This window comes from Pseudophryne corroboree, chromosome 2, assembly GCF_028390025.1.
Source record: "Pseudophryne corroboree isolate aPseCor3 chromosome 2, aPseCor3.hap2, whole genome shotgun sequence".
NCBI lineage: Eukaryota > Metazoa > Chordata > Amphibia > Anura > Myobatrachidae > Pseudophryne > Pseudophryne corroboree.
In genome coordinates, this window is record NC_086445.1 from 206,659,391 (window position 1) to 206,683,681 (window position 24,291).

General features: G+C 45.9%; 1 protein-coding gene across 1 annotated transcript in view; it reads right to left on the reverse strand.

Annotated features, from left to right (window-relative positions):
* Nucleotides 1-729: 729 nt before the first annotated feature.
* Nucleotides 730-24,291, reverse strand: part of LOC135009229 (thiol S-methyltransferase TMT1A-like) — a 76,773-nt gene continuing 53,211 nt past the window's right edge. Inside the window, exons 2-3 of the mRNA XM_063952257.1 lie at nt 3,502-3,741; nt 730-938 (exon numbers count right to left, since the gene is read on the reverse strand). Of these exons, the coding sequence (XP_063808327.1) occupies nt 3,505-3,741 (237 nt within the window). The 3' untranslated portion in view covers nt 730-938; nt 3,502-3,504. The remainder of the gene's footprint in view (nt 939-3,501; nt 3,742-24,291) is intronic.

The window sequence follows — 24,291 nt, forward strand, 5'->3', positions numbered from 1 at the left end:
AATACACTAGACGATGTTTTAAAAGATATAGCTAATTTTTATCCTTTTGAGTGATATCGTTTGTACAGATGTGCCCTCTTACATATTGCTGCAATCACGCTAAACAGCCCTTCATGTCGCGCCATGCTGCTGTGGGACTCTTTAGCACCAAGCGTCTTTTTTTGTGTTTTTTTTTCCTCAAAAATGCGTCTTAGATGCAAACTAATGTAATAGTACGCAGAAGCAGCTTCTGCTGATTAAAAGTATATGCGGCATGCCTATAATCATCGTCCAAAGCTGCATGCTCCAGCCCACCGCGGTATGATGTCACTGTGTGATATCGCTAGTGATATCGCACAGTGTGTATACACACTGTCGAGGAGAAACACTAGGTGATGTCGCTCAACGAGCACCCACCTTCAGAGTATAAACTCTTTTGGTCTGGGCCATCTTTACTATCTCTTTCATGTCTATTGTGTCATGATCACCTCCATGTACAGGGCTGCACAATGACAGCTATTTATAAATAAAGCATAACAATTCATTAAGCAATGGCTAAATTCAAAAATAAATACATTAGTACCCAATTCTGATAGGATCTGATGGAATAAAATCCAGAGTAGTTGCTAGGTGTGGCACTGGTTTCAGCAGGCTTTTGGATCCGCATGATCTCTATAACTAGGTGCCCTCCTTGCTTGGGGGAGAGGGGCCGGCAGCCCATGAGCCATACACACAAGTAAGAGAAAAGGCTTGCTGTAGGTAAAAAGTTTATTTACCATAGTAATAAAACATTCACACTTACAAACTGAATCCAAACTCTTAGCGATCCAGTTATAATTTTTCTTATTTTTATGCTCCCAAACTAATTCCATCGTCTGCTGTATTTTTGTAAGTGCTGGGAAGTTTGTGGCATATTATTTTCCATAGTGTTTCATCTTCTTGTTGTTTACCAAGTATTACTGTCGATTCATAAAAACAAAAAGAACAAATTGTAAGAAAAAAGAAACCCTCCCACACACACTCATAACAGGAAAATAACCTTATGAATTGGATCTTAATATTTCATGCATCCAGAATGATTGACAAATTATGTTTTGGTTCAACAGAGCAGACAGCAGATTCCTTTTGTGACATTATATATCTATACAGCGGAATAGTATGTGGTTTGCGGATTAAATAAAGCTTCAGTATTATATACTGAGAGACTTGTTAAACTCATGGCAAATACCAATATTTCTGTCTGCACCTGATAATTTGATTAAACCTTCTGCCTGTCTTTCTACAAATGCTAGAATAACCTTTAGACTGTTCGCTCTCATTAGCAGGGACCTCTTCTCTTATATGCTTTTTCCCCCTCGCTTATACCATCATCTCCTTTGTATGACCAACAACAGCACCAAACCTTTGGGTTTGGCCACCCCGCTGCTCATATGGATATTACGATTACTACTGTAGCAATGTTTATACACTTACCCATGCTCTGCAATGTTTTATACTGTAAGTGACTTTCTTGGTTTTTGTTCATATTGTTTGTTTATTTACTCTTTAAGTTGCTAAGGACCCCTTTTGGTGAGGATGATGATAATAATAATAATAATAATAATCCTAGTAAGGCTGCTTTCTGCATTCACAAATCAGCATCTGTAGAAATCTATCACCCTTGCAAAGTACTGTTGTGTTTATGGCTTGATCCCAACCGTTCATTTGGTCTGCAATAAACATACAGACATCAACAACGTACTGCTCAGTGCACTGCAACAAAATCATTAAGGGGTATATTCAATTGAAGTCCAAACTGCCGTCTTGTCGGAAAAACTGCAGTTTTCGACTTTTTCAGGTCGGAAGGGGTTCCGACCTATTCAATCCCCAGCTTTTTTTTTATCTGACAAGTCGGGGAATTCGACTTGTCGGAAAGCACATGGATCGGCAGAATAGCTGTCGATCCGTGTGCTTGTGTCGGAAACGGGTTTTGGCCCTGTTTCCGACATCTCAATCAGACTCTAAAAAAAGTTGGTTGAGATGAGAGGGGGGAGAGAGGGAGACGGGGGAGAGCCGCGGGGAACGGGGGAGAGCAGTGGCTACAGCACAGCATATGCAGGATGTGGCAGAGCCGCCGCTCACTGGCTCCAGCAAGCAAGGTCTCACTTGCTGGAGCCGGGTGGATGCTGCCGTGAGGTCTGGCGGCGGTGCCACATCCTCGTAAAACGCTGCTGTAGCGCTGCTCTCCCCCGTCTTCCCGCTGGTCTTCCCCTCTCCTCCTCTCATGTCCCTCATCTCAATACGACTTTTTTTTAAAGTAAGATTGAGATGGTCATTGAATAGCCCTTGTCGGATTCATTTCGACAAATGCATGTCGGAATGGATCCGACTTCAATTGAATATACCCCTCAGTCTACTCTAGCATCAGTCACAGGTTGTATAGAGAGCCTGCTGTGCCTTCAGAAGCATATTAAGGTGGCTAATGTATAATTGCTGTGGGATACAAGATACAATTGTTCGTCAGTAGGTGTAAACTTAACTCCTGTCACAGGATGGAACCCTTGACATACAGATGTGTAAATATTTTACTTTTTAAGTCAGATATTTATATTATAGACTTGTATTATTATTTACTAGTTGTAATGTATTGTATGGTTTGTATTTATTTTTTTCTCTGTCTACCCCCCTCCCATCACTCTGTCCCGTCCCCTTGTTCTTCCTTTCCAGGCCCGACACTTTCTCCCCACCTCTACCATCTCACTCTCCTCATTGGTAAGATGGGTCAGAATTCATACAAACTGTCACCATTTGCAAGAGTGATGACATCATTGTTATCAGCAGTCATTATATAAATGAAGTTTCTATAATATCAAGCAAGTCCAATCTGTTATTGTTAATTATGATTTATTAACTTGTACCAGTACTTTTTTACTTTTGTTTCTTCCTAGCCTTTTTTTCTTTTTTTTTGTGTGGTCCTTTTCAGACTGAAAGATCACTAGCCATTTCATCTTGTTAATGTCTGCATGCAACAGTGTAAGGTTAGTTTACTAAAGCAAGAATCAGAAAAATGCTCATAAATCACCATTTCCCTCTGCTGGTGATTATATCCCACTTGTAGGTTTGCTAAAAGTACTATTACCCATCTTTAGTAGCTGATGGATGAAGCTGAGAGTCCACAAAGTAGGCCCAACCTATAAAGCAGGCTGCATCATATTGTCCTCACTTCTTACTAACTTGTAAATATTAAATTTCTGACCAAATGTAATCAGGGGTCTCGCTCGGTAGCCGAAGGTGTCACCAGGGGAAGAACTGGCAGCAGATGGCAGCTAAAGTGAAGTAAGTCCATTTTATTACATTTTTAAATAAACTGGATTTTTTTTTTTGTAATAAACAGATACTAACTGAAGCATAGTCATTCATTGTGGATCACATACTGAAATAAATCTTGAATTTCTGAACCAATATGTAAAAATAACCATTGTTTAGGTGCTAGACAGACATTTCTTTCATCCCATGAATAATGGCTAAACAAGATTTACGTACCACTTATTTTACAGCATACCCAACAATGTGGGGTTTGATTGGGCTCCATTTAAATGGAGCCGTGATGTGTCTAAGTTTCACTTGTGAAAAATTGGCTTTTTCCAGGTATTTCCATGTTTCCTTTGTAAGTTTACATCCATCCCCTATATATTTCCAGGTCGGATCCAAAATTATCTGGAAAAAATAGTTCCATGAGGAAGGATCTGCAGTAACGTGCTCCAAGAAATAATACGCTCCTCCCTGAAATGAAACATGTGAGAGGTCATAAAACAGGAGCACTATATAGCCAAATTATTGCTCTCTAGTAAAACAAACAAGTAAGTAATGGAGAACAATATAAGAGTTGAAAAACAAGCTGTCTGAGCACACTTTGACCATCCCTACACATTCTGCTTTTTGTATTGCCCACCCTTCCAAGTAGGGAGGCCAATTCCAGGCATCGGGATTGAAAATTGGTAAATCCCGGGGATCCCGGGATACCTAGGATTGGATTATTCCCTGTGTGGCTGTCCCCCCACCCTGCTCCCATAATTTACCATCCAACACCGGCTGGGGGGAGGGTGGGACACTTCCTGCGGGTGACGGCTGGCTGCGCAGCGTGACCTATGAATTCAGGCATTACAAAATCAAATGGCCACCTGATCCAGAAATCCCTGGGATAGGATATTCCAATCCCGGGATTGAATCCCGGCAGTGGCGCACACAGGGAAGGGGGGTTTCTGAGTACCTGGAAACCCCCCCTGAAGAGTTGAATTTTCTATTTTGAGACGGAGACAGCTGTGTCTCGGTCTCAACAAAAGCTGCAACCGCCTCGGTGGAGCTGCAGCAGCAGAGAGTTAAGTAGCTCTCTGCTTGCAGAATGTCCCTGGGCTCGGGGGGGGGGGGGGGGGCTGCTGGCTGCGCATGCTCAGCCACAGCAGCTCCCTCCGTCCTATCACACTGCTCTCAGCGCCTGGTGGATTACATATAATGCTCTATATGTAAGTGTGGAGTCTATGTTCATGTGTGACTGTATTTGTATGTTTGTATGTATGTGTTTGTGCTTGTGTATGTACAGTATGTATCATGTGTGTTTGTGTATGTGTGTGTGCTATATATGTATGTGCATGTGTGTAAATACACATACACAGATGGAGCCACGCTAATTGTGGCTCCATCTGCGATTGAGTGCGCCCAGTGAATGGGAGAGTCTTTGTGCGCTCGCCAGCGTGCTTGGGCGGAGGCACGCCGGGCACCCCTCTCCTGCGATGTAGCCACGCTCAATGAGCATGGCTCCATCTGTATAAATATATGTATATATATATGTATATATATATATATATACCCATACAATAGGCACGGCACTCCAGGGACTCGTTGCAGAAAAACTTTAATTAAGGTGCTGTGATCAACATGTTTCGGGGCATGCGCCCCTTCGTCAGGACCCACCAAAACAAACAGGACATACACACAAAGAACATTTATATACCTGATGCCAGAACTCACCTGTTGCCGGCGTCCGCGTCCGCAGCCGCTGCTGCTGATTCACACCCGGGGTCTCACTTCCGGGTTACGCAAGCCGTGGTTGCTAGGCAACCCTTGGCTTGCGCTCCTGTTGTGTGAGTCCGGCTTCCGTGTTGTCAAGCAGTGCGGCATGTGAGCGGACCTGGCAAAACAAGCAAGCATAATAAGTTTAAAAACAATAATAACAATAATATTAAAAACGTTTGCCTGACAATACAAAAGCCTGGATATTCACATATACATACAATAAACGGTTAACCATATAGATCATATCTCATTCGCAAAAGCTCGAGGTTATCAATTAGGGGATAAACTACACGTACACCACGCCATTATAAAGCACCTCATCTCAGGCTATTCCAGTTAATTTTGTCGTTTAATCCGTCTGGTGCTATAGTGCCTAATCTAACAATCCATCTGGATTCCAGGATGCACAGAGCTTTGATGCGATCTCCTCCCCGTGGGGATTCCACTACATGATCTATTATAAAGTGCTTCAGATCAGACAAGGAATGGCCCATCATTCTAAAATGACGGGCCACAGGTTGGTCCATAGATTTACCTTCAGCTGATAAATGGATGGCAGACCTGTGCAGAGCCATCCGCTCCCGGAATTTGCGGGAGGTCTGCCCCACATAATATAAACCACAGGGACATGTAATCACGTACACCACAAAATATGAAGTGCACGTGAGCACATGCCGGATGTCATACTTTTTCTGTGAGTGTGGATGTTTAAACGATTTACAGGTCACCATATATCTGCATGTAGTGCAGTTATGGCAACCGTAACAACCTGCTGGTTTCACATACACATTAGGTAATTTGGGGATCCCTCTCCCTGTAATGTCAGTGATCATGAGCCTATCTCTAAGGTTACGGCCCCTTTTAAATGCTGCTATAGGCCGTACATCTTTAAAACAAGATAGATCCTTGTCTGAGGCTACAATTGGCCACAGGGCCTTAGTGGCTCGATTAATTACAGGACTGGCTGTTGTGAAACTGCTAACCCAAGGGGGGACTTTAGCAGATGGTTTGGTACGTGACTGTAGTAATTGAATTCTAGGTATTTTTAACACCTGTTGTTTGTTATCCTGAAGCATTTTAGGATCATAGCCCCGAGCTGTAAATTTGGCTATTAATCTATCAATGGATATTGCTGCTTTTAGCGGATCACTTGAAATCCTAGCCACCCTCATCATTTGAGAGCGGGGTAAACCCCGCTTCAACGATGATGGGTGATGGCTTGAAGCGAGCAAAAAGGTATTTCTATCCACGTCTTTATGAAATACCTCTGTTGCTATCCTCCCTTCAATAATATTTACTTGTACATCTAGAAAATGTGCCTGAACTTCACTATACTGCATGGTGAATTTCACTGCCGATGTCCCACCATTGATCTCGTCTAATGCATTCTTTAATGAATCTATGTTGCCGGTCCACAGTACAAAAATATCATCGATATAACGAGTATATACTTTGATATTACCAGCTATCTCTGCCTGATTCAAAAACAATTGCTCTTCTTGCTCAAACATATAAACGTTGGCGTACGACGGGGCCACCGGGGACCCCATCGCACACCCCCGTTGCTGTAAATAATATTGACCGTCATAGAAAAAATAATTTCTATAGAGGGTCAACTCCAACAGTTTCAAAAAGAGATCATGATTAAATAATGCAGGATCAAGGAATTGTTGTAAGAAATTTTTCATAGCTCGCAATCCACCCTCATGGGGGATTGACGTATAAAGACTACATACGTCTAGGCAGCATAACCATGTTCCCTTAGGTACTTGGGAAACATCACCTAACAGTTTCAGAAATTCTGTGGTATCTTTCAAGAAAGTCTCCTTCTTACTCAACAATGGTTGAAGCAGATAGTCCAATAATTGAGCCACAGAATAATATAAGGAACCCCGCGCCGATATAATCGGTCGACCGGGCGGATTCCTACTATCTTTGTGTAGTTTCGGCAATGTGTATAGTGCCGGCACCTTCGGATGATCCACTAATAAGGCATTGCAGATCTTGGGGGTGATGTGTTGTTGTTGGACAGCTACTCCCAACATCTCACGTAGTTCCTTTTGAAATTTGCTTGTAGGATTCCCAGGTAAACGACTGTATACTCCTTTTTCGGAGAGCTGTTGCTCAATTTCATGGCGGTAGTCAGTGATGTCTTGTACCACAATGGCCCCGCCCTTGTCGGCTGGCCTGATAATTATATCCTCATAGGTACTCAAACTTTTTACCGCAGAGGCTTCCTCTCTGGAAAGATTTTTGTGTACTTTACCAGGTGCCATTCTAAATCTCGTCACTGAATCATGTAGTAAACGGTCAAACGTTTTTAGTGATGGATTGACCGACACTGGATCAAATTTCGATCTAGTCTTGCCCATTAAGAACAATTCAAGCCGCGAGCTCTCTGATGTCAGCTTTTGATGTTGAAAATGTTCCTTTAAACGCAAATTTCTGGAGAACTTGTGATGGTCAAGTCTCCATGTAAATTCATCGTGCATGTTGGTAGGCACGAAGGCCAAGCCTTTCTGTAATACTTGAATTTCTGATGGCTGCAATGTCCTTTTTGATAGATTAAAGATCAGGCTGTCTTTTTTGCGGGGGGGATTGCGCCTGACTTCTCTTGTTTCTTTTATTCTGCCCGCCCCTGCGGGTGGTCTTTCTCCACCCCTCTGGGTGGCCCCACCTTTGCCTAAAGGGATCCTCTCTGATGTAGTTGCTTCGTCTGATTCAGAGCTCTGTGCATCCTGGAATCCAGATGGATTGTTAGATTAGGCACTATAGCACCAGACGGATTAAACGACAAAATTAACTGGAATAGCCTGAGATGAGGTGCTTTATAATGGCGTGGTGTACGTGTAGTTTATCCCCTAATTGATAACCTCGAGCTTTTGCGAATGAGATATGATCTATATGGTTAACCGTTTATTGTATGTATATGTGAATATCCAGGCTTTTGTATTGTCAGGCAAACGTTTTTAATATTATTGTTATTATTGTTTTTAAACTTATTATGCTTGCTTGTTTTGCCAGGTCCGCTCACATGCCGCACTGCTTGACAACACGGAAGCCGGACTCACACAACAGGGGCGCAAGCCAAGGGTTGCCTAGCAACCACGGCTTGCGTAACCCGGAAGTGAGACCCCGGGTGTGAATCAGCAGCAGCGGCTGCGGACGCGGACGCCGGCAACAGGTGAGTTCTGGCATCAGGTATATAAATGTTCTTTGTGTGTATGTCCTGTTTGTTTTGGTGGGTCCTGACGAAGGGGCGCATGCCCCGAAACATGTTGATCACAGCACCTTAATTAAAGTTTTTCTGCAACGAGTCCCTGGAGTGCCGTGCCTATTGTATGGGTATGTTTCAGAATATTGCACAGGACACCGGGACCAGTAATTTAGAAGCAAGGAGTGCCGACTGAATTGTATTGGTACATGTGTTGTGGAAGACATTGGATTTTTTCCACATCGGTTGTATGGCACCACAGCTATGAATAGCTAAAAGAGACATTTATATCTTTGATTCCACTGGGATTACACTGATTAATCATTTGCCGTTTGCCTGCAACAGCAACTGGATAAGGCATCAGCAACAATTTAGTGCTGATACGAGTATATAACCATTATGGAACCAACTATGGAGGTATTGGAGACACATGAGGCTAGTGGATGCAGGGATTTCAAAGTCCCCCCCTGTGAGACTTTCAGCTTCACTGCAGATCAGGTGCAGCAAATCCTGTTCAAAGAGCCAGTGACAACAACTGACCCAGTTCACAACTTAGAGGAGATGCATTTCCAATTATTCAAATTGAAAAGACGTGAAATAGACTATCTCATGCACGGAACATCCCTATCCGATTATGTACGCGAACGGAAAATCCCGCGGGGTTTTAGAGTGGCAAATGTGCCAACGATTGGCAGACAAAACCCTGAGTTTGTACGAAAGTGGATAGGGATCCTCAACAAGTGTGCGCTAGACCTAATGGTACTGGTCATAGAAGAAGCTGGCCGTGAACTACAGGTGACACGCACGAAGATCTCAGCATTTGAGAACACCCACCGGGATATATTGGAAGATGTAGCCAATTCAAGTTGGCTTAACAAACTACAACAACAATGCGACCAATATAAGAAGAACCTAATTAAATTCAAAAAGAACAAAAAACATACAGTTGACGCTGACTATGAGGAGAACAAAATCTACAGGTGGCTGTCTGGGAGCGCATCGGCAACACGTAACAATGCCGTAGAACGACGCCGCAGACCGTGGCAACCTCGGCGTCCACAATATCATACTCCAACGCCTCAAAACAACAGCGATAGTGAATTCGCAATCTCTGAATCAGACGAAGCAACTACATCAGAGAGGATCCCTTTAGGCAAAGGTGGGGCCACCCAGAGGGGTGGAGAAAGACCACCCGCAGGGGCGGGCAGAATAAAAGAAACAAGAGAAGTCAGGCGCAATCCCCCCCGCAAAAAAGACAGCCTGATCTTTAATCTATCAAAAAGGACATTGCAGCCATCAGAAATTCAAGTATTACAGAAAGGCTTGGCCTTCGTGCCTACCAACATGCACGATGAATTTACATGGAGACTTGACCATCACAAGTTCTCCAGAAATTTGCGTTTAAAGGAACATTTTCAACATCAAAAGCTGACATCAGAGAGCTCGCCGCTTGAATTGTTCTTAATGGGCAAGACTAGATCGAAATTTGATCCAGTGTCGGTCAATCCATCACTAAAAACGTTTGACCGTTTACTACATGATTCAGTGACGAGATTTAGAATGGCACCTGGTAAAGTACACAAAAATCTTTCCAGAGAGGAAGCCTCTGCGGTAAAAAGTTTGAGTACCTATGAGGATATAATTATCAGGCCAGCCGACAAGGGCGGGGCCATTGTGGTACAAGACATCACTGACTACCGCCATGAAATTGAGCAACAGCTCTCCGAAAAAGGAGTATACAGTCGTTTACCTGGGAATCCTACAAGCAAATTTCAAAAGGAACTACGTGAGATGTTGGGAGTAGCTGTCCAACAACAACACATCACCCCCAAGATCTGCAATGCCTTATTAGTGGATCATCCGAAGGTGCCGGCACTATACACATTGCCGAAACTACACAAAGATAGTAGGAATCCGCCCGGTCGACCGATTATATCGGCGCGGGGTTCCTTATATTATTCTGTGGCTCAATTATTGGACTATCTGCTTCAACCATTGTTGAGTAAGAAGGAGACTTTCTTGAAAGATACCACAGAATTTCTGAAACTGTTAGGTGATGTTTCCCAAGTACCTAAGGGAACATGGTTATGCTGCCTAGACGTATGTAGTCTTTATACGTCAATCCCCCATGAGGGTGGATTGCGAGCTATGAAAAATTTCTTACAACAATTCCTTGATCCTGCATTATTTAATCATGATCTCTTTTTGAAACTGTTGGAGTTGACCCTCTATAGAAATTATTTTTTCTATGACGGTCAATATTATTTACAGCAACGGGGGTGTGCGATGGGGTCCCCGGTGGCCCCGTCGTACGCCAACGTTTATATGTTTGAGCAAGAAGAGCAATTGTTTTTGAATCAGGCAGAGATAGCTGGTAATATCAAAGTATATACTCGTTATATCGATGATATTTTTGTACTGTGGACCGGCAACATAGATTCATTAAAGAATGCATTAGACGAGATCAATGGTGGGACATCGGCAGTGAAATTCACCATGCAGTATAGTGAAGTTCAGGCACATTTTCTAGATGTACAAGTAAATATTATTGAAGGGAGGATAGCAACAGAGGTATTTCATAAAGACGTGGATAGAAATACCTTTTTGCTCGCTTCAAGCCATCACCCATCATCGTTGAAGCGGGGTTTACCCCGCTCTCAAATGATGAGGGTGGCTAGGATTTCAAGTGATCCGCTAAAAGCAGCAATATCCATTGATAGATTAATAGCCAAATTTACAGCTCGGGGCTATGATCCTAAAATGCTTCAGGATAACAAACAACAGGTGTTAAAAATACCTAGAATTCAATTACTACAGTCACGTACCAAACCATCTGCTAAAGTCCTCCCTTGGGTTAGCAGTTTCACAACAGCCAGTCCTGTAATTAATCGAGCCACTAAGGCCCTGTGGCCAATTGTAGCCTCAGACAAGGATCTATCTTGTTTTAAAGATGTACGGCCTATAGCAGCATTTAAAAGGGGCCGTAACCTTAGAGATAGGCTCATGATCACTGACATTACAGGGAGAGGGATCCCCAAATTACCTAATGTGTATGTGAAACCAGCAGGTTGTTACGGTTGCCATAACTGCACTACATGCAGATATATGGTGACCTGTAAATCGTTTAAACATCCACACTCACAGAAAAAGTATGACATCCGGCATGTGCTCACGTGCACTTCATCTTTTGTGGTGTACGTGATTACATGTCCCTGTGGTTTATATTATGTGGGGCAGACCTCCCGCAAATTCCGGGAGCGGATGGCTCTGCACAGGTCTGCCATCCATTTATCAGCTGAAGGTAAATCTATGGACCAACCTGTGGCCCGTCATTTTAGAATGATGGGCCATTCCTTGTCTGATCTGAAGCACTTTATAATAGATCATGTAGTGGAATCCCCACGGGGAGGAGATCGCATCAAAGCTCTGTGCATCCTGGAATCCAGATGGATTGTTAGATTAGGCACTATAGCACCAGACGGATTAAACGACAAAATTAACTGGAATAGCCTGAGATGAGGTGCTTTATAATGGCGTGGTGTACGTGTAGTTTATCCCCTAATTGATAACCTCGAGCTTTTGCGAATGAGATATGATCTATATGGTTAACCGTTTATTGTATGTATATGTGAATATCCAGGCTTTTGTATTGTCAGGCAAACGTTTTTAATATTATTGTTATTATTGTTTTTAAACTTATTATGCTTGCTTGTTTTGCCAGGTCCGCTCACATGCCGCACTGCTTGACAACACGGAAGCCGGACTCACACAACAGGAGCGCAAGCCAAGGGTTGCCTAGCAACCACGGCTTGCGTAACCCGGAAGTGAGACCCCGGGTGTGAATCAGCAGCAGCGGCTGCGGACGCCGGCAACAGGTGAGTTCTGGCATCAGGTATATAAATGTTCTTTGTGTGTATGTCCTGTTTGTTTTGGTGGGTCCTGACGAAGGGGCGCATGCCCCGAAACATGTTGATCACAGCACCTTAATTAAAGTTTTTCTGCAACGAGTCCCTGGAGTGCCGTGCCTATTGTATGGGTATGTTTCAGAATATTGCACAGGACACCGGGACCAGTAATTTAGAAGCAAGGAGTGCCGACTGAATTGTATTGGTATATATATATATATATATATATATATATATATATATATATATTACAATTACATGGATATATGCATACACACCCACCCACGGATAACCTTCTCGCTAAATCCTGCGTTTGCCCCTGCCCGGCCGTTTTTGGGCCAATATCCCGGGATCCCGTCGATCCCAATCCCGGTATTGGCTTTCTTACTTCCAATGTAAGCCAAACATCGGTGGTATGTGGCTGCAGGTTCCCCTAGTCTGACAGCTGGAGGAGGAATGAGATCGGCCCCCCTTAGTTTACAATCTACATACTGAAGGGAGTTCATAGTGGGGTGCACAGTGTGAATTGATAGATTTAGGTATATATAGTGCATAATCTGGAAGTGCCTCACTGGGGATCAATGCTCAGAACCATAACAGTGAAAACTCGTACAATCCACCCAAAGTGCCCAAAAAGGCACAAAACAATCCAACACCTAGAGACCAAAGAAGAACATCACCGAAACCCCACAACACCCACGCAACCCGAGCAAAACCACAGCGCATCGCCCCTCCGGGAACGCCATGCGTTCCACCCGACCGGAAATAGAAGGGACCATGCGTGCCACCAGACTGGAAACCGGAAGGGCTATACGTTGCACTCAGTTCGTAAAGCAAATTAAATATGCGTTCCACACTCTATTTACAAAATACTATATGCCATAGTGAGGTGCATAATACGGCTCAGTATATCAAAATATGACACATTACTGCTGACATCTTGGGGCAAGGTATAGTATATGCACTAATTGTCATGCGCATTACTTTATACCAAATGAGCGATTAATCATTGCCATCAGGAACCTGGCAGGATAGTGAGCAGCCCAAAATACACACATTTTTTAACAACAAAACTTAAAATATACACACACCCACACAGAACAATATATACATACATACATACATACATACAACACATTTACACGAAACACACATATTGCACAAATGTTATACAAATATACTGTTTTATACTGTTATACCACATAATGAGGGGTTAGAGACCCTGAGAGCTGCTTTAACGCAATGTCCTGTTCCTAGTGTACCCACTGAGTATATCCTGGAACTAACTGAGTTGGTTCTCAAATGTAACCACTTCATGTATAAATACATGTTCTTTCTGCAATTGTCAGGCACAGCGATGAGGTCTAATTTGGCCCCGTCGTATGCCAACTTGTATATGACCTGGTATGAGTCTACCCATATTTTCCCACGGTATGGACATCAAATCTTTTTTTTATCGACGCTTCATTGATGATGTCTTTTTACTGTGGCAAGACACAGAGGAAGAATTTTTTCGATGGTTGCCGATCTGAATCGGTTTGAGTGTCCTATTAGATTTACGTCTGTAATTTCCTCTACGGACATTCGTTTTTTAGATGTTTCCATCAGCAAAGTTGGGGACTCTGGTCACCACTCTTTTTCGAAAATCCACCGATCTCAATCTTACCCTTCATGCTACCTGTCATCATCCTCCAGTGTTGAAGGATAATTTGCCAGTTTTGCAATATCTACGGGTTAGGAGGATAAATTCCAAGAGCAGTAATAATAAGATTTTACTTACCGGTAAATTTTATTTCTCGTAGTCCGTAGAGGATGCTGGGGACTCCGTAAGGACCATGGGGAATAGATGGGCTCCGCAGGAGATAGAGCACTTTAAGAAAGCTTTGGATTCTGGGTGTGCACTGGCTCCTCCCTCTATGTCCCTCCTCCAGACCTCAGTTAGAGAAACTGTGCCCAGAGGAGATGAACAGTACGAGGAAAGGATTTTTGTAAATCTAAGGGCAAGATTCATACCAGCCATACCAATCACACCGTATAACTTGTGATAAACTACCCAGTTAACAGTATGAACAATAACATAGCCTCGGTTCAAACCCGATCAACTATAACATAACCCTTATGTCAGCAATAACTATATACAAGTCTTGCAGAAGAAGTCCGCACTTGGGACGGGCGCCCAGCATCCTCTACGGGACTACGAGAAATAGATTTACCGGTAAGTAAAATCTTATTTTCTCTAACGTCCTAGAGGATGCTGGGGTCTCCGTAAGGACCATGGGGATTATACCAAAGCTCCCAAACGGGCGGGAGAGTGCGGATGACTCTGCAGCACCGATTGAGCAAACAGGAGGTCCTCCTCAGCCAGGGTATCAAACTTATAGAACTTTGCAAAGGTGTTTGACCCCGACCAAGTAGCAGCTCGGCACAGTTGTAGTGCCGAGACCCCTCGGGCAGCCGCCCAAGAGCCCACCTTCCTAGTGGAATGGGCCTTAACCGATTTAGGCAATGGCAATCCTGCCGAAAAATGTGCCTGCTGAATCGTGTTACAGATCCAGCGAGCAATAGTCTGCTTTGAAGCAGGAGCACCAACCTTGTTGGCCGCATACAGAACAAACAGAGCTTCGGTCTTCCTGATCCTAGCCGTTCTGGTCACATAAATCTTCAAAGCCCTGACCACATCCAGGGACTCGGAATCCTCCAAGTCCCGTGTAGCCACAGGTACGACAATAGGTTGGTTCATATGAAAAGATGAGACCACCTTGGGCAGAAATTGAGGACGAGTCCTCAACTCTGCCCTATCCACGTGAAAAATCAGGTATGGGCTTTTATATGATAAAGCCACCAATTTCGAAACCCGCCTTGCAGAAGCTAAGGCCAACAACATGACCACTTTCCAAGTGAAGTATTTCAACTCTACTGTTTTGAGTGGTTCAAACCAAGGTGACTTGAGGAAACTTAATACCACGTTAAGGTCCCAAGGCGCCACCGGAGGCACAAAGGGAGGCTGAATATGCAGCACGCCCTTCACAAAAGTCTGTACTTCAGGAAGAGAAGCCAATTCTCTTTGAAAGAAAATGGATAAGGCCGAAATTTGAACCTTTATGGCCCAAATTCACTCCCGTTTGAAGGAAGTGAAGCAGACGGCCCAACTGGAACTCCTCCGTAGCAGCAGTTCTGGCCTCACACCAAGAAACATATTTTCGCCATATACGGTGATAATGTTTCGACGTACGTCCTTCCTAGCCTTGATCAGGGTAGGAATGACCTCCTCCGGAATCCCTTTTTCCGCTAGGATCCGGCGTTCAACCGCCATGCCGTCAAACGCAGCCGCGGTAAGTCTTGGAACAGACAGGGCCCCTGCTGCAGCAGGTCCTGCCTTAGAGGAAGAGGCCACGGATCTTCTGTGAGCAACTCTTGCAGATCCGGATACCAACCAAGTCCTCCTTGGCCAATCTGGAACAGTGAGGATTGTACTGACCCTTCTTATTCTTATTATCCTCAACACCTTGGGTATGAGAGGTGAGGAGGAAACACATAGACCAATCTGAACACCCAAGGTGTCACCAGAGCGTCTACCACAACCGCCTGAGGGTCTCTTGACCTGGCGCAATACCTCTTTAGCTTTTTGTTGAGGCGGGACGCCATCATGTCTATCTGAGGCAGTCCCCACCGATCCGTGATCTGTGTGAAGACTTCTTGATGAAGTCCCCACTCTCCCGGATGCAGGTCATGCCTGCTGAGAAAGTCCGCCTCCCAGTTGTCCACCCCCGGGATGAACACTGCTGATAGTGCGCTTACATGGCCTTCCGCCCAGCGTAGAATCCTGGTCGCCTCTGCCATGGCCACTCTGCTCCTTGTGCCGCCTTGACGGTTTACATGAGCCACTGCCGTGACATTGTCTGACTGAATCAGAACCGGTTTGTTCCGAAGCCATTCCTCCGCTTGGCGTAGGGCGTTGTATATGGCCCTCAACTCCAGGACATTGATATGGAGACCAGTCTCTAGGCTTGACCAGAGACCCTGGAAATTTCTTCCTAGTGCGACAGCTCCCCGACCTCGGAGGCTCGTGTCCGTGGTCACCAGGACCCAGTCCCGAATGCCGAACCTGCGACACTCCAGGAGGTGAGCACTGCGCAGCCACCATAGGAGAGACACCCTGGCCCTGGGAGACAGGGTGATCCGTTTTTGCATGTGTAGATGGGACCCGGACCATTTGTCCAATAGGTCCCATTGAAAGGTCCTTGCATGGAACCTGCCGAAGGGGATGGCCTCGTATGCAGCCACCATCTTCCCCAGAACCCTCGTGCAATGATGCACTGAAACCTTTTTTGGCTTCAATAGGTTCCTGACCAGAGCTATGAGCTCCTGACCCTTCTCCACTGGAAGAAAAACTCTTTTTTGGTCTGTGTCTAGAATCAGGCCCAAAAAGGGCAGACGCGTTGTAGGGACTAGCTGGGATTTCGGTAAATTGAGAATCCAGCCGTGCCTCTGCAACGTCTTCACGGACAGAGACACGCTGTCCAGCAACTTCTCCCGAGATCTCGCCTTTATGAGGAGATCGTCCAAGTACGGAATAATTGTGACGCCCTGTCTGCGCAGGAGCACCATCATTTCCGCCACTACCTTGGTGAAAATTCTCGGGGCCGTGGAAAGACCAAACGGCAACGTCTGAAATTGGTAGTGATAGTCCTGTACTGCAAATCTCAGGAACGCCTGGTGAGGAGGGAAAATCGGAACATGAAGGTACGCATCCTTTATGTCCAGGGACACCATCCAATCCCCTCCCTCCAGGCTGGCGATGACCGCTCTGAGCGACTCCATTTTGAACTTGAACCTCTTCAAGTACAGGTTCAGGGATTTCAGATTTAAAATGGGTCTGACCGAACCGTCCGGTTTCGGTACCACAAACAGGGATAAATAATAACCCTCTCCTTGCTGGAGATGAGGAACTTTGACTATCACCTGTTGAATGTACAATTTGTGAATTGCAGCTAACACCAGCTCCCTCTCCGACGGGGAAGCCGGCAGAGCCGATTTGAAAAACCGGCAAGGAGGCATGTCTTCGAATTCCAGTCTGTATCCCTGGGAAACAATCTCTATTGCCCAGGGATCCACCTGTGAGAGAACCCAGACGTGGCTGAACAGACAAAGACGTGCCCCCACTTGATCTGACCCCCCACCCCTTTGGAAAGCCCCAGCGTCATGCGGTGGACTTTGCGGAAGTAGGGGAGGACTTCTGCTCTTGGGAACTAGCCGAGTGCAGCTTTTTTCCCTTGCCTTTACCTCTGGCAACAAAGGACGATCCTCGTACCTTCTTGCTTTTATTGGAACGAAAGGACTGCATTTGATAATGCGGTACCTTCTTAGCATGCTGCAGGGGAACATAAGGTAAAAAATTCGATTTACCGGCCGTAGCAGTAGAGACAAGGTCCGAGAGGCCTTCTCCAAACAACTCCTCCCCCTTGTAAGGCAATGACTCCATATGCCGCTTTGAGTCGGCGTCTCCCGTCCACTGTCGGGTCCACAAGAGTCGCCTAGCAGAAATAGACATAGCGTTTATTCTGGAGCTTAGTAAACAAATGTCTCTATGAGCATCCCTCATATACAAGGCAGCATCTCTGATATGCTCAATGGTCATTAGAATGGTATCCCTATCTAAGGTGTCAATCTCCGTAGATAAGGAGTCTGCCCATGCCACGACAGCACTACAAACCCAGGCCGACGCCATGGCCGGTCTAACGATAGTTACTGAATGTGTGTAAATGTGCTTCATGGTAATTTCCTGCTTGCGATCAGCAGGATCCTTGAGGGAAGCAGTATTCGGATAAGCGTGTCAGTGCCTTGTCTACTGTAGGCGAAGATTCCCATCGTATCCTATCCTTCTGTGGAAAAGGATACGCCATAAGAATCCTTTTGGGAACATGTAGTCTCCTATCCGGAGACTCCCAAGCCTTTTCGCACAATTCGCTTAGCTCAAATGAGGACGGAAACGTGACCTCAGGCTTTTTCCCTTTATACATGTGAACCCTCGTGTCAGGGACAGGGGGTTCCTCAGTGATATGCAAAACCTCTTTTATGGCAATAATCATGTATCTAATACCCTTTGCCACCTTCGGCTGTAATTTTGCATCCTCATAGTCGACACTAGAGTCAGTATCTGTGTCGATATCTGTGTCAGCGACCTGGGATATGGGGCGCTTTTGAGACCCTGAAGGACCTGGCGCCACAGGGACAGGCACGGTCTGGCTACCTGACTGATCCCTAGTCTCAGCCTTGTCTAACCTTTTATGCAGGAGATTCACATTTGCATTTAAGACATTCAGCATATCCACCCAGTCCGGTGTCGGCCTGACATTCAAACCCTTCCCCCCTCCACATTAAGCGAGCCTTCCTCGTCAAACATGTCGACACACACGTACCGACACACTTCATACACCCAGGGAAACTCTTTTCTGAAGACAGTATCCCCTTTAAGGCCCTTTGGAGAGACAGAGAGAGAGTATGCCAGCACACACCCCAGCGCAATGACCAATGTTTTTCCCCAGCAGCGCTGTATAATATCTTATCCGCCAATTATGTGCCCCCCCCCCCCCCCTCTCTCTTTTAAACACCCCTTCACCGTGTGTAAGCAGGGGAGAGTCCGGGGAGCTTCCTCTCAGCGTTCTGTGGAGAGAAAAATGGCGCTGGTGAGTGCTGAGGAAGAAGCCCCGCCCCCTCGGCGGCGGGCTTCGGTCCCGCTCAAATTTGTGTAAAAATGGCGGAGGCTCTTTTATATACATGTACAGTGCCCAGCTGTACATGTATATACCTTTTTGCCATGTTTTGAGGTGTTATTATTGCTGCCCAGGGCGCCCCCCCTGCGCCCTGCACCCATACAGTGACCGGAGTGTGTGAGGTGTGTGGAGCAATGACGCACAGCTGCGGTGCTGTGTGTTACCTCAGTGAAGCCGCTGAAGGCTTCTGCCGCCTGAGACGTCTTCTTGCTTCTGTTCTTCTGGCTCTGTGAGGAGAACGGCGGCGTGGCTCCGGGGGTGGACGCCCAGGACGAACCTGTGTTCACCCCCTCTGGAGCTAATGGTGTCCAGTAGCCGAGGAAGCAGATCCTATCATTTAAGTAGGTCTGCTCCTCTCTCCCCAGTCCCTCGATGCAGGGAGCCTGTTGCCAGCAGTGCTCCCTGTAAAAATAGAAAAATCCAACAAAAATGCTTTCTAATGCAAAGAACTCAGGAGAGCTCCCTGCAGTGCGCCCATCTTCCTCTGGGCACAGTGTAAAACTGAGGTCTGAAGGAGGGACATAGAGGGAGGAGCCAGTGCACACCCAGAATCCAAAGCTTTCTTAAAGTGCCCTATCTCCTGCAGAGCCCGTCTATTCCCCATGGTCCTTACGGAGTCCCCAGCATCCTCTAGGACGTTAGAGAAATGGAAGTTATTGGGCATCTTTTGGAACGAGGTTACAAAACTAGAGTTTTATCATGTTGCTTAGATAAGGCCCGGCAAATATTTATAGGTGGAAATAGGAGTAAAAAAATTAGAACTGATGACGAATGGTATTCACCATCCGTTATGATAATTGTTCTGGACAAGTTAATAAAATATTGAACAAACATTAGTCCATTATTAATTCAGACCTGTCTCTGCCCTTTACTCGTATGAGGCCCCCTATGTTGGCATATCGGAGAGGCCCAAATCTTAAACAAATGCTAATGAGGCCTACCCTCTATCCTGAAGCTAAATTATCTACTGCACAATTATTACAACAAAAGCTGGGTAGTTATTCATGTGGTAATTGTACCACTTGTCGATCTATGATGACATGGTCCACTTTCACTCATCCGCATACTGGACACAATATTAAGATCAAGTATCATCTACACTATAGATTGGATCACGTGACTTATATTTTGAAATGTCCCTGTGAATTAGATTATGTAGGTTTAACGTCACAAAATTTTAGGGACCGAATGGCTAATCACCGGTCCTCTATTCATTCAGCTTTGAATGCAGGTGTAACAGATAAACCTGTTGCCCGTCATTTTTTAGAGGCCAAACATCAGGTAGCCAGTTTAAAATGCAAGCTAATTGATTGGGTACCACCCTTGATGACAGGGGGTGACCGTACACTTAAGCTCAAGCAATCAATTATGTTTCTCATACGTCCTAGAGGATGCTGGGGACGACATCAAGACCATGGGGTATAGACAGGATCCACAGGAGACATGGGCACTCTAAAGACTTTTCATTGGGTGTGAACTAGCTCCTCCCTCTATGCCCCTCCTCCAGACCTCAGTTTTAGAAATGTGCCCAGATCGACTGAGTTTCTCTGAAAAGACTTATGTTAGGTTTGTTATTTTCAGGGAGAACTGCTGGCAACAGACTGCCTGCTTCGTGGGACTGAGGGGGCAGAAGTAGGAACCAAATTCCTGAAGAGTTTCATGGCTCTGCTTCTGGCTGACAGGACACCATTAGCTCCTGAAGGGTACTGAACGCTAGCCGTGCCTAGATGCTCACTCCCACAGCACGCCGTCATCCCCCTCACAGAGCCAGAAGTCAGAAGACAGGTAAGTAGAAGACAGATCTTCTATCAAGTAAAGTGACGGCTGAGGTACAGCGTGGCTGGCGGGAGCGCAGCGCGCCATTGCTGCCCACACACGCAGGCACTGCAGAGTGCAGGGCGCGGGGAGGGGGCGCCCTGGGCAGCAAAAACACCTCTATAAACCAGCAAAAAGGGGGCATAAGATGCCCAGGCACAGCCTTACCCCCGCCAGTATAAATATTATGAAAAGTTTCTGAGGTAAAAAGGGTGGAGCTTCTTCCTCATGCAGCCAGCACACTGCTCAGTGCCATGTTCTCTCTCCTCAGGCTGCAGAGAAATCGCTGGTCCTCTTTCACTTCTGACTACAAGTATCCAGGGTGCAAAACAGGGGGGGGGCACAAGCGAATTTGGTGCTTTACAAGTGTGTTTTACTGTGTAAAAAGTGCTGCATGTCAGTGGGCATTCTATGTTCACAAGCATTAGATACTGGCACTGGGGTTGTGAACTGGCTGCTCCTAAACTGTGTCCCTCTGACAGATTTTACTGTGGGTCTGTCCCCTAATAAGTCCCAGTGTGTCTGTGTGTGTGTTGTACACGTGTGTAAGACATGTCAGGGGCAGGGAGTTCCTCCCCGGAGGAAACCATTTTAGGGACACAGAAGTGTAATGTGGTGACGCTGCCGGCACACCAAGAGCCTGCATGGGTGAAAGAAATACGTGATAGTATGCATCACATCAATAGGAGATTAGACAAGTCTGAATCTCATGCTGAGTGCTTGAGAAAATCTGTGGAGGGTGTGATTTTTCAGGGCTCTGTTCTTCCATCTGCAGGTGACCCCTCTGGGTCACATAAGAGACCATTTGCAAATATTGTGAATACTGATACCGACACGGACACTGATTCTTGTGTCGACGATAGTGACTCCAGGGAAATAGATCATAAATTGGCAAAAAATATACAATATATGATTGTGGCTATAAGGGAAGTTCTGGAAGTCACGGAAGCCACTCCTGTACCTCAGGAGAAGGCTTATTTCTATAAAGAAAATAAATCTAAGGTCACTTTCCCTCCTTCCCACAAGCTTAATACCCTCTTTGAAGGGATGTGGGTGAATCCCGAAAATAAATTTCGGATTCCCAAGAGAATTCAGATAGCTTATCCTTTCCCGGTGGAGGACAGGAAAAAATGGGAGTCACCCCCTGTGTTAGACAGTGCACTGTCCAGGTTGACAAAGAAGGTAATTCTCCCTGTACCTGGCACGGCTTCACTAAAAAGAGCCGGCAGACCGAAAGATGGAAACTACATTGAAATCCATTTATGTTGCCAATGGTACGCTGCTCAGGCCCACAGTTGCTTGCGCGTGGGTGAGTCGCGCTATTGAAAAATGGTCAGAAAGCGTGTCATCAGAAATTGACACAATTGATAAAGATGAGATACTCCTTAAGTTAGGGAATATCAAAGACGCTGTCGCATACATGCTAGAAGCAATGAAAGATATTGGACTCTTGAGTTCACAAGCCGCTACCATGGCAGTATCGGCTCGGCGAGCATTGTGTATTCGCCAGTGGAACGCGGATGCAGATTCCAAAAGAAATATGGAGGCTCTCCCATATAAAGGTGAGGCCTTATTTGGCGATGGACTGGATGCATTAGTCTCGGCGGCTACCGCAGACAAGTCAACATTTTTGCCCTCTGCGCCTGCACCGGCAAAATAAACATATCACCCGCACATGCAGTCCTTTCGGCCCAATAAAAACAAAAAAGCGAGAGGTTCCCCCTTCTTTGCAGGCAGGGGAAGGGGAAAGGGAAAGAAGTCCACAGCAGCTTCAGGTTCCCAGGAGCAGAAGTCTACAACTACAGACAGTGAAACCATTGAGTGTGTCGATCCATCAGTGCATTCGGTTGTTGGGGAAGATGGTGGCGGCCTACGAGGCCATACAGTTTGGCAGGTTCCATGCCAGGGTATTCCAGTGGGACCTGTTGAACAAGTGGTCGGGATCCCACCTACACAGGCCCCGGAAGATAATCCTGTCGTCAAAAGCCAGGATTTCGCTCCTGTGGTGGCTACACAGTTCTCACCTACTAGAGGGACGCAGGTTCAGGATTCATGACTGGCTCTTGGTAACCACGGATGCAAGTCTCCGAGGCTGGGGAGTTGTCACTCAGGGAGAAAGCTTCCAGGTAAAATGGTCAAGTCAGGAAGCCTGCCTTCACATAAACGTGCTGGAATTGAGAGCCATTTACAACGTCTTCAACAAGCGGTACATCTTCTTCAAGATCATCCCGTGCAGATCCAGTCGGACAATGTAACAGAAGTCGCGTACATAAACAGGCAGGGCGGAACGAAAAGCAGAGCGGCAATGGTGACGAAGATCCTCCTCTGCGCAGAAAGACATGTAAAGGCTCTGTCGGCAATTTTCATTCCGGGAGTAGACAACTGGGAAGCAGACTTCCTCAGCAGACACGATCTCCATCCAGGAGAGTGGGGCCTACACCAAGAAGTCTTCACAGAGGTGACAAGTCTTTGGGGAGTTCCTCAAGTAGACATGATGGCATCTCATCTCAACAAGAAGCTTCAGAAATATTGTTCCAGGTCGAGAGACCCTCAAGCAATAGCAGTGGATGCACTGGTGGCCCAGTGGGTGTTCCGGTCGGTGTATGTCTTCCCTCCACTTCCGCTGATACCAAAGTGCTCAGGATCATAAGAAGAACAAGAGTTCGAGCAATCTTCATTGCCCCAGACTGGCCAAGGAGGGCTTGGTACCCAGATCTTCAGGAGTTGCTCATAGAAGATCCTCGGCCTCTTTCTCTTCGCGAGGACCTGCTGCAGCAGGGGGGCGTGAGTGTATCAAGACTTACTGCGGCTACGTTTGACGGCATGGCTGCTGAGCGGCGGATCCTAGCCCGAAAGGGTATTCCCAAGGAAGTCATCCCCACCCTTATTCAGGCCAGGAAAGGAATAACGTTGAAACATTGGGACGTTTTCTCCATTTTCTGCAGGCTGGTGTGGAGGCGGGCCTACGATTGGGATCAATCAAGGTCCAGATTTCGGCCTTGTCAGTGTACTTCCAAAAACAATTGGCCTCTCTTCCAGAGGTTCAGACCTTCGTGAAAGGGGTTCTGCACATCCAGCCTCCATTTGTACCTCCAGTGGCACCATGGGACCTTAACGTGGTGTTGTAGTTCCTTCAATCAGATTGGTTTGAGCCTCTACAAGAGAGAGAGTTGAAGTTTCTCACTTGGAAAGTGGTGATGCTTTTGGCATTGGCATCCGCGCGGCGGGTGTCTGAATTAGGGGGCCTTGTCTCACAAGAGCCCTTACCTGATCTTCCATGAAGATAGGGCAGAGTTGAGGACTCGTCAACATTTTCTTCCGAAGGTGGTTTCATCTTTCCACATAAACCAACCTATTGTGGTGCCAGTATTTACTGACACGTTCACTGAGTCAAAGTCTCTAGATGTGGTTAGGGCTTTGAAGATTTATGTCGCTAGAACAGCTTGAATACGGAAACAGAGTCTTTGTTTGTCCTGTATGCTCCCAACAAGATTGGGTGTCCTGCTTCCAAGCAGACTATTGCGCGTTGGATCAGAAGTACGATTCAGCACGC